Below are 12138 nucleotides of genomic sequence, written 5' to 3'. Positions count from 1 at the left end.
GTTAAAGGAAGATTATTTTATTTAACAAGATTTTGCATTAAGGGAACAAATAAAGTATCTTCAACATCTTGTTTGAGTACTTCAAAATGTATTTTAAAAAATTATTGTGTTGTGACAGTCGCAGTTGACTTTTACCAAACCCCTGTGCATTCCCAGCATTCCCCGCTGCAGTATTTGCGATCAGCAGCAGACGACTGATTTGAGTTGTGTATTTTAGAATGTGGTGACGAGGCATCGTTTGTTATGTTTTTGATGTAATTAAATGGATATCTGTAAACTAGTGAAAAAGAAATGAAGAAGTTTACGTTCCAGCGTGTGTTAGACGGTTTGCGGTCTTCTGTCAGCCAACAACCTCGGCCTGAACAGGAGATTGTGGAAACGCTACGCCCGGATAACTTCCAAGTTGCTAAGGTAAGACTTTTAACATGCAATAAATCAAAGTATGTATTTAACTGGTGTAGAAATTAAATAACATTGATTTCGCTTTTTTGTAAACTGGGAATTTTGGAAAGGGGCGCGTCTACTGCTATGAACGGCTCATCTGGTATGGTTATTGACATTACGATTCACGCAGTATGCCTGCTATGTTAACGTTATCAGTGGATGCTGTCGTCTGCTTTCCTTTCATTGCCACCAGTTTGCCTATAATATTTGAAAATTTTGTTTGTATTACGAAAATAATCATTGTTAATTACATTGTTATATTTGTTTAATACGGTGCTCAAATAAGTGCCTTAACCTTTAGATTCGTTTCTGTGCCTAAACATTTAGTTTACAACAATAATTTATTGTTATATGTTTGTTCATGTGATAAGCTAGTGGAGTTGTGTGTTTGAAGTTAGTATCAAATAAGTAAATAAGGCAAAATACTTCATAACAAGTTTAACTAGAACTATACCATAGTAAAATTATATTTAGGCTTTAAAATAATAAAAGTATACTTTAATAAAGTATAGTATTATAATAACAGTATTTTAATTGTTTAATATAGTATAATATTATAGTAATAGCATTTTAATAAAATCTATTTTCAAACAAATTGAGTATCTGTATGTAGTTTGTAGTTGGTTAGCTTATTGTAGTTGAAGTAAGTTAGTATAAATAAATAACAAAATTAATATTGCTGTAGTTAGCAACTGTACCTATTAATTTAACTTCAATTATTAGTATGCCATTACAATTACTGATTGAATAACCAGAAAGTAGTATGCCATTACTATAATAAATTGGAAATTCTACGTTCTACGTGCATTGGATTACATTTTAAGCACTTTTCTAAAACTCATATTTCAAAAGTGATTGGTTTTGGACAAAATAAATCTAAATTACTTAAAAAACCCCCATAATAAAGGCTAAAAACTTCTAAGTTTCTTACTTTGATTTATAACAAAATTTATATAAAACATACATTGTGTCAACGTCTGTTAAGTTAGGTTGTACAATAAAGTTCCCAATTTTAATTACAAATATTTTATTTACAGAGCACTTTAATGTTGCTTTAATTAATTACTGTTCAGCCTAAAGTTTAATTGAAATAAGGCTGTTTTCGTGGCCACTTAAAAGAGAATTGAAAGAGGGATAAGAGTATGTAATCAAGAAAAATATAAAAATGATCATTATTGATGTGTAGCTAAATTTATATTAATAATTCAATAATATATAAGTAAACTTTAATTAAAAAGTGTTATTTTTTTAAATAGCAATAAAATAGGCCTATGATATTGAACTCAAAATTATATTAAATAAAAAACCAATTAAGCCACAAGTGAAGCATTTAAATAAGTTAAATTTAATGCCTATTCTCAAAATTAAAATCTATATATGATATTAGAACAGTCTTGAAGAAATTTTAGTACAGGACGGGTTACAATTGTGGAAAATTGTGCGTTGAATTAAATTAAATACATTAATTAAGAATATTATATACCTTGTATCAATATCAGCTTGATATATGACTGATAAAATGTAATCAAGTACACATTTTAAGGCTAATATTCAAATGAAGGAGCTATGTTATCAGGTATGGCATTGTTATTTGTTAAATAACAATGTTTGATATTCTTAGAAAAAATAGCTATAAATAGATAAATAGTAGTGCTAACAAAGAGAACACTCGAATTTTATGTGGATTCTGAACCAGGGAGATCAATATTAGTATGCGGGTAAATTTCAGCTTTCAGTATAAATTTCCATCTCTGGACTGCTCAAGGAGGGATATTAGAAGATTAATCTCACCTTAAAATTCCGTTTTAAGTTATGAGTATTTTCAGTTAGACACAACTAAAAATCATCAAAAATTATAGCAATGTTAACATACACATGCTTATTCATTATATTTTTGTTTCTTTTATTCTTAACTTTATAGTATGCTTTAGAGTCCCAAATTACTTCTCTCCCCCCAATTAAATAACTGTGCACGCCCCTGTCACTACCCAAGAGTGACCTGGATCTTTACACGGCCTTAGATACACAAGCCATGCTGATAAACTGTGTGTTATTGAAGGCATGTATACAGTTGCACAATGAGACAATAAATGTTATTATTTTACAAAGTTATACTTTTTAAGCTTTTCCTAATTTGTTTTTTTTTACATTAACATCCGAGTCAGATCTGCTTAGAACAAAAATATCCTTCATCCTTGTTTGATAGATAATTTTCAATGAGTTAACAACTTGATCTTGCATTAACCGGCTTCAAACTTATGGCCTATCTATTGAATCGTGTGGCCATGAAAATAATTATTTCCCATAACAATATAGGCTATAAATTTGGATTTATTAACAAAACCTTTTTCGGCGTTCAAATAAGTAGCCTAAACGGATACACAACATCTCTAAATGTAATAAGTACACGAATGATTTTATTTTCACGTACTTGTATTAGACTCTATAATTGCCTGGCGCCCGCACGCGGGTTTACGGTTCCCGCGCGGCGAGACCGCCGTCATCGTGTCTCGGTACATTGTTGGTCTATTATGCAATATTATAAACACATTAACTAAATAATTGAACTGAACTCTGGTTATGTACAAAGTATCTGTTATGCAAGCGTGTAACCCTAATAAAGCATCTTTCGCCACTTTCACACCAAGTTTTAGTTTTCATATAATACAGTTATCGCAATAGAGATATTGCAATGGAAGTACTTGCAGTCGGGAGGTATCGGTGATTTAAATTCTGTTAACAGTTCAATTTTCTTAGTCAACCATAATACAAAATTGAGTTCGTAATTAAAAGACTAACTAATAATCTGGGAACGAACCAGTAAGAAATTTGTTATGTTGTGTTGTAAGTAAACACTATTGAAAATTTTAATTCCTTACTGCAGAATACGATTAAATGATTGCACTTAATTGTATTATGTCCATAACAATATCTATAATTTGTGATGGAACTAATTCGAGAGACGTAACATGCCTTGGATAATATAAATCGTGGCTTTGAGACTTATATTACATATTAAAGTACGTTTTACTATGCAAAAGTGTATCAGCGAAAGATATTGCGCATTACAATTAACTTTAAAAACCTTAAAATGTGTATTATTTCTATTAGTTTTAAATATTGTAATTTGTCTTTAATATTAAGTAACAGAAAATGTAATATAGCGGAAGTATACTGAAGGCAAGTTCGGTTTTCCAAATAGTAATAAGTAAGTTACCAGAAAATATCGTAGACTGTAAATTTATTGTAATATTTATAGCAATAGTTAAATTATATTATGCATACATAGTTAATATGAAATATATGAAAAGCGTTGGTCACCTTTACAGTGTATTATGTCTATAGTGAGCCAGGTCTACCGCAATAGACTAACAAATTATATTTAGCAATAAACTAAATAATTGTTTTGAAAAGAATAAATAAGTTTGAGCGTTAAGAAGTGAATTATGGTGAAAGTAGTGTGTATCGCAGGTTTTGTGGTATATCTAACTTTAAAGCTCAAAGTAAATTAAATATTGGTCAATACTTGGAAATTAGTCTGCGTGCCATTACCTCATAAGTACAGTAAAAATCACCATTATCCTGTAGATAGATGGTTATGCAATCCGTGATCTACTTCTGTAATATTCGCTTGTTTATCTACAGTACAACACGCCAGGACTGTTCTGGTTCGCGGAATCCGAATATATGATGACGATAGAAGATAATCAACGATAGTATGATAAGATTGTATGATCTGTACACAAACGGTCTGGTACCATTGGTATTTCCTGTATATCATAACAGATGATGATCTACTTCTGTGATATTCAAATAAAATTCGCTTGTTTATCTACAGTAAAACATGCTACGACTGTTCTGGTTCGCGGAATCCGCGTAATATGATGACGATAAACGATAATAAACATCAACAGTATGATAAGATTATATGACCTGTACACAAACGGTCTGGTACCATTGGCATTTCCTGTATAGCATAACAGATGATTATGGTCTACTTCTGTAATATTCAAATCAAATTCGCTTGTTTATCTACAGTAAAACATGCCACGACTGTTCTGGTTCGCGGAATCCGCGTAATATGATAATCAACAGAAGATAATCAACGTCAACAGTATGATAAGATTATATGATCTGTAGACAAACTGTCTGGTACCATTGGTATTTCCTTTACAGCATAACAGAACTGCGCTTGGATTTTATTTCATCTTATCTATAAGCTGCGCGCATATAGACCTACATATACGGTAGGCACGGAAATAATTGGCGACTCTGGTTTTTTATAACAGAAGCTCTATTTACATGCATATTAAAACAGCAATAAAAGGTGTAAATCTTTTCAACATGTAGCCTGTAGTAAATTACTAACAACTTAGTTAGGAAAAAATTGGGGGGAGGGAGGTCAAGACAACAGATTTTTCCAGAACAGGACAAAAAGTAAGGCCCTATTTTAGTCGTTAAAAAATTCTTGACCCGTTTCTATGTTGAGAACGATCTTTCATTAGTGCATTCCAGTAATACTAAATTATGTAAATAATAATAATCGTTCACTAAAAAAGTAATTGAAAAAATTGAATATTGGGGGGGGGTCCGGACCCCTTAAACCCCCTCGCGGGCTACGTCCTTTTAAATTACACTAATGTCATTACATTATAAAACGTCGATAAAAGATAGAATTAATATTTCATCCATTTTTGTTTACTGAGAAGTTTAGCATTGTGCTGTTTTAAATTTGCTACAGTCTTTATTTTTAGACGGTTAACATATTTTCGTTCTAATCAGGACGCTTAGAAATTATTACCTTTAATCTGTTGTTGCAACACAAACGAATCAAAAACGTCTCCTTAAAGGTTTCTCTGTCCAACGAGATATTGAGCCGAATCAAGCCATTTGCTAAAGAACAATAGTTATAATGTTAGTAAGGTACCGTCTGTATTTTTTAATCATATATAGCTTCCAACCCTCAACCCTACATCTCTCAGAATTTCGAGTAATCTCACCCCAAGTAGCCTCAAAATAACTGTAATTCAATTAACTGTAGCTGAATAGCTATAATAAATGAACCAATGAACCAATGTTAGGTGGGTTATTCACTTGAGTAAGAGATCAGATTGCAGATCTCGGAACGTAGTGTTACTGATTTGTTGTATCACTGAACGATGGTAAATGTTCGGAAAAATCCTGTTCCCTTCAGAATCCCAACTATCTGATTTAAAAAAAAAAAAAAATGTTGCAGTGTCGTCTGCAAAAAAAATTAATAAAATATACAGTAATAAGGAAATAATTTCTGCGTTATTTGTTATTCACTTTTTTCGTAGGCGACAATGTAGACGCGATTTATCCGGCGGTCTCTGAGTATTCAGCTAAACAGTAAGTTTGCATTATTTTAAGGGCACAAAGACAGTACAAAACATCATTACTTTTGTCGAGAATATTTCCTTAATGCTCTTATGTAATACATTCAATGCAGAGAATATTGGAAAATGTTCCCTCTCAGTTATTGATGACGGAGCCAGCTAACTAAGGGCTGGATACCACGCAACTTCCTATCTCGTATACAACAGTGTTGTCTCGCTTTTGAATTTTCTTTACACGTGAATAAGGATTTTTGTTTGTAATTTAATAATTAAGGCACTAAGTTGCTTAGGAATGTAGCGTATTCTTAGAAACAACTCAAAAAGCTTACATCTTTTTATAATAGTCTAGTTGTTATATATATTAATATAGTTTTGTGAACATAATTTTTAGTTATCAATTATCCATTTAAGAAGGTAACCCCGTAAAAATATTTTTATAAAAAAAATTATTATTTATTTTTAAAATGAATATTTTATTCATTTTATTAGTTCAACACAACTCACTAACTCACTTTTTCACTTAATCGTCATTATTTTCTAAATAAATCGTAACGCTACGCCAGCTTCTGTTATATGCACGCATAAAGATTCAAAGACGACCACAGTCTCAAGTTCCTCGTCGTTGTCAAACTGTTGTCGACTTTTTAAACTTAGTTCTTAAAGCTTACGTGGCTGTTGCCGCGTGTAACATCTATGCTTTGCGATTCGCACCGCGTCCAAACATTGCTCACACAATTACATTTTTGAAGTAATATTCGCTGTGGTGAGCCATCTTCAGTTGAAACTCGGTACCGTTGCGGCGTGAACTGGAAAAATTAGATGTTATTGTTGTGCCACTTTTAAAACGTAACAAGAAGTAGTTACTAAATGCAAGGTCGGGACTTGGGTGGTCAAAAAGTTCCAAATGAAAATCATGAATCTTCTTGTTCGATGCAGACAGTTTCACGTATATTTTTTTAAAGTTTAGGTTGCACGTCTCGGTTTGGCAAAAGTTTCACCAGCTGTCTATGTCCGTAAAGCCAACCGACATAACGCTCCTTTCGCCCCAAAATGGTATCCAATATTTTTCGAAACGAGTATGGAGTTTTACGGTTCGGGTTAAAAGTGCGAGCACGCGTCGAATTCATTGTTTAAGTTCTACGTTGGTATACGATATCACGTCCCGTAAAATGTGGGGAAACAAAATCATCTCGGTCTTGTAGATAACTATCCAAAACCACTCGTCCACTGGTAAAAGAAACGATTGTCACGGACACTGCGATTTACACTCATCGGCTGTCAATCAGCTACAGACTCAACAAAAAGATGCGCACTGGCTTCGATCTCTGCATGTGTGAGTCTGTTCAGATCAACATTTGATTATAAGCGGATGGTACTCAATTTAGGAATAACCTCTTACAATCTGTTAATTTCCCTTTTAACACATATACTGTACATTGTGCTGTAGCTAGTGTTAACAGTAAAGCCCCATGTACTATCTAAGTTCGCTCGTCGTTTTATCCTACTTGGTCTTGTGATAGAAAAACGTACGTACCGGGTTAGAGTCTTGAGCAGCCGACCAGGTTCGACAGTGTGTGGAGAATTGCTGACCTAATATTTGTGCGTCATAAATAGGAAACCTGGTACGATCTGGTTCGTCGGACCGATTTGAAAGTTGATGCCATCACCACCGGACTCGGGGCAGGAAGTACAAGTGATGTAAGCTTGAAAATACCTCAAACCACACGTTAGCCGCATCTGCTCCGGAGGTTTTTACACGATCTAGCACATAAAAGACCCACTTGAGTAGGTACGCATCTAACTGGAGTAAAATAAAATATTAATAATTAAATCATTACTTTTACTAATAGAACACAATCTTGTTGATAAGAGAGTTTCGCATTACCTTTTCGAGTAAATTGTACAACTTTTACTAAAACAGTATTTATTCATGTATCAACAGTTTATTACCATCATGTTTTGGTATGTTTTGTCAAAATGTACGTTTTATACTAGTTGGTTTTTATATATATTTAATATAAACGTACATTTTGTCCTGGAGTGTGCTGCGAATTTATTTCTGGTGTCTTGTAGATAGAGGAATAGTATAATAATATTGATCAGGATATGAGTACGAGGCAATTATCTGTAAATTGAGATTTCCTGTTGAGTTAGGAATTCATATTAGAGCCGACACTTTTACACCTACGGAATGCACTCAATCGAAAATTTTAAATTTGGTTAAATGTTGTTAATTTTAAATCTTCTTTGGGGATATGTAACGTTGTAATCCAAGTAAATGTTTGATGGATTTAAAAATATCACCTCTCTCGTCCAAAATGAGGAGGGGTGGGTGGCAACTGAAGCATTTAAAATAGGGATGACCCATCAAGTGACACCTTAAACTGTAGGTCTTGACGAGGCAAAACCAATGATATCAAGAAACCGAATTTCTGACTACTCTATCCAAAATGGGTATCGTTTGAGCAAAGGTAGCCTACACTTCTATCTTCAATTGGATCCTGTTGGATGGAGTCCTCGCTCTTATCATTCATTAAAAAAATCATTGAAAAAGTGATGGACAGGTAAATGACGTGATGTTTGGATTTGTTAATTTATGTTGATTGTAATTGCAATGCCAGAAAATCAACGGAATATCCGTTGATGCTCCTTGAGCCACGCCGTAAACAACGGATGATTCGTTGATCGTCCGTTTGAATTGAAAGATGTGTTATTTTCGCCAATCTTCTTCCTTTATCAAGATTTTTAAAGTGATGTACCTTACGATAGGGTTAATGATAAAATATTTTTACAACTCTCCAAAAATGAAGGAGTCTAATAGATGAACACCTGAAATTTCTTTAGCTGCAAGTTAGTATTATGTATTTTGTCTACTTTTATTACTGATGCATCGTATTCACCTCTTGTAGACGCAATTCTGATTCTCGCTTTCGTGATAGTTTAATTTTATTTCGGTTTTGTTTAGATTGCACTTGGATTGATTGGTGTTGACTTTGTCTTAGTGTCGCTATTTGATCCAAGACCGTGCGCGGGAGTGTAATCAATAAATTGTCTAGAATATATTTTGGTGCCTTTTTTATATATCGCTATAGCTATGTTTAATTTCGATTGAACCTTTTTTGAAACTCAATTAGGCCTAGACGTGTATTATATTCAACTGCTTTTTCAATTTGACGATCTTTGTTACGTAGCCTACTCCCAATGTATTTTTTTCCCAGAAGTTGTCTTTTATGGCACTTGTCAGAGTATAATATTTCAAATACAGGTTGAAAAAACAGCGTAAAATAATTGGAAGTGTCGATGGCTGAAGAATTTAAGACGTTGGACTTTGAGTCTAAGTTAGAGATAGCGCAGGTTCAAATCCTTCTGTGACTACTACACTTGTTTTCGGTACTATCGGACCTTGGGTACCGAATCGGCTCTCCTCCTTATTCTGTTTGATAAGATCCTCGCACAGGCCAGTGTCCCACGAGGACGAGCAGAATAAGGCTTCGGCCTCTCCTTAAAAAGATTACAATACGCAGTTAACAAAATAACAGTAAAATTTTACATTTCATTATGTTTTAATGCAAATAAAAAAATAAATGTATAACACATGTACAGTTCATTACACTTTGAATCCGATTAGCCCCTTTATCACAGAATATCTTTGGTTATGGGACGAAATGACTTGTTTTACCAATTTCCCCTTGCTTTTGATTAAGTAATATCCCATTATGATAATTAAGTAAACTTACGTCACAAAAGGAGGGAGCGCAAGAGTCCGAGTTATCTTTAGTCCATAACAAGTCAGATAAATGATATTTATAGGCTATTATTGTTTATTTTTTACTGTAATAAACTGAAGAAAGTATCAATTTTCAGTGCAGTGAACGGAATACAACAATAAAGTAAGTTTATCAATTCGAATTGGCCGAACCTATGGCGGCTCGACTGGTGCTGCTCGCAACGATCTGATGGTTTCCAAAGCTGCTGAACCAAACTGGGCGGAGCGAAACCAAGGAAGTTTAATTAACAAATACGTCACTGTACGTTGGTTTACTGGCTTTCATTTGGATGCACTTTTAGCGAGAGTTAGGGCTGAAGTTTGGACTTTTCCAATTTCCACAGTTTGGTAACGAGCCAGCAACGACACAATTTATGGCCCGCGCCGACTTTGCTCTGGGAGCACAGTTGAAAACGATCAGCAGTACTCTTGAGCAGGCTTTGTACCGCCCGGTTACCTCGTCCTTGATTAATATTTATCACATTTCTGGAGCCAGCTGTACACCGAGTGCTTGGCGGTGAACATGTTGGTCTGATTGGACTGACAAAGCCTGATTGAGTGATAGAAGTTTCCTCAAATGGTCTCCAATCGAATACTGTACTCTCTTAATTTGCCGGTTATTATGTAAACGGGCTTTAGCCGAATATTGTATGAGTTGCCACTTCAATCACAACAGAAGTGGGATTGTCAAACAAACCGACGGTTTCTATTGATTTCTGATTATTATAGATTTAAAAAATTCTATAGTTCACTTTTTATAGTTTCCTGTTTGGATTTAAAACAATTAATTTTTGCTGTAAATAATTATCTTACTTGTACTGAATATGAATTCAAAGCAGTTATATATGCTCGTATAAAATATTGTAATCTGACAGTTCAGCAAATCGTAAAAAAGTAAAAACTATTGATTGTGAAAAAATGTATGACGGGGAGTATTTTAATTTGGCGCTGTGCTGACCATAAGGTGAGTAAAGAAACGTATGTGCAGATCCGCCAACTGAATAAAGGATGAAGAAGCTGACGCGCATACACACGGCTGTACCAGCCATATTCACAGAATTCTTATTTCGCCTTTTAGTTCAGTACTTTCTGGCCGTTCTATAAGCATATCCGTAGAGTCATCAAGGCGTAGTATAATAGTGGTTATGTAAAGTGAGTGGGTGGAAGGAGAAGCTAAGATGGCTTACATTTGTCCTACAATTCGTATACTTTTTCAGAACATTTCCTTCCTACTTTATATAACTTTGTTGTTGTTTTTTTGTAAGTTTTCGCTCTCTCCCATTTTGCATATTGTAGGGTAGAGTATTGTTACTTCGCAGAAAATCAATTTTGTTGAAAATTATGATTGTATTGTGCTGGGCTGTCAGTCCATATGTCGATAGTTAGTGCCGAAGTCAATACGGATAGCCTGATCTCATTAAATTTGTTAACTATTATATTCTGATGAGCCGTGGTCCCTGAAAGTTATCACTACGAACACACTGACATGCTTATAACCCAGTCTTAAAGTACATACATTGTCAGTATTTTTTAAATGTATAGGTTGAGTGTGACTATTTAACAATGGAAATGTTTGATTTGACCATACCCTATAAGTATTAAATTATAGGTTTTATACTTTTCAGGACACATTTTCTTTGTTTTAGTACAGTAAACATTTTCATTTTCTGTATTTCACATAAGTAAAGTTATTTATGTAATAAGATTAAGTGAATACATTTATGAATGAAATAAAAAATGGAAAGGAAGTCGCGGGACTGACTGACAGAAAAGACTACTTCCTATAATTGGGCTGTGAATATATATCTTGAAAAAGCACGTTTGCTAATTATTAAATGGTTATTTTTATATTAGAAAATAATATGAGACATTCAATTCCTTAAAATAAAAAGTTGTATGATTTCTACTAGTTTTATACATATTTTTGTAATATTTTGTACATTTCGTATATTACAATCATCACTGACTTCTAATTATTGAAAGTAATGAATATTTATACAATTTCATTACTATCGGTAATGTTAGTTTCTATAATTTGGTAAATATAATTTTCACTACAATCTTGTATGTCTTTTATTTATATTCTAAAAATAAATAATGGTTTTATAATAACAGAAATAAAAAAATAAAAATTCTGGAACAAAGTTTTGCTAAATATCTTGTAAATACAACATGTATTCTTGATCAATGTCTCGTTGTAACTTACTTATGTTTTTACCATTTGACATTGCTAATTTAATTTATCTTTCAATAAGTTAAATAACGCCCTGGCATCAAAATGGCCACTATAGTACCGGCCCTAGCGGCTACAGAGCGAACAAGCGTGACGTGACGCGTGACGCGAAACGAAAGTTTTCCTCCGTGCAAAACATACATCCATAGTCCGAAAAAAAGAAGTAGTCACTTCAAAAACTGATCAGTGCACGTCATGAACACAGATGATCGGCAGGATAGTTCGATAATTTCTAAGCATGATTGCGAGAGCGCTTGGGACCGCGAGGTTCAGTAATCGTGCAGGGGCTACGGTCCTTCGGACGTAATGCAGGTGTAATACATGAATAACTAGATACT

At 33.7% G+C, this 12138-nt stretch overlaps 1 protein-coding gene across 9 annotated transcripts in view; it reads left to right on the top strand.

Annotated features, from left to right (window-relative positions):
• Positions 1–142: 142 nt before the first annotated feature.
• The window catches only part of LOC124360103 (syntaxin-binding protein 5), a 698891-nt gene continuing 686895 nt past the window's right edge, over positions 143–12138 (top strand). For all 9 annotated transcript variants that reach the window (XM_046813426.1, XM_046813425.1, XM_046813422.1 and 6 more), the window contains exon 1: positions 143–411. In XM_046813426.1, the coding sequence (XP_046669382.1) occupies positions 292–411 (120 nt within the window). In that variant the 5' untranslated portion in view covers positions 143–291. The remainder of the gene's footprint in view (positions 412–12138) is intronic.

The sequence above is a fragment of the Homalodisca vitripennis genome, chromosome 4 (genome assembly GCF_021130785.1).
Source record: "Homalodisca vitripennis isolate AUS2020 chromosome 4, UT_GWSS_2.1, whole genome shotgun sequence".
Classification (NCBI taxonomy): Eukaryota; Metazoa; Arthropoda; class Insecta; order Hemiptera; family Cicadellidae; genus Homalodisca; species Homalodisca vitripennis.
The sequence above is the reverse complement of the archived record's forward strand: the minus strand, read 5'-3'. Positions and strand labels throughout refer to the sequence as shown.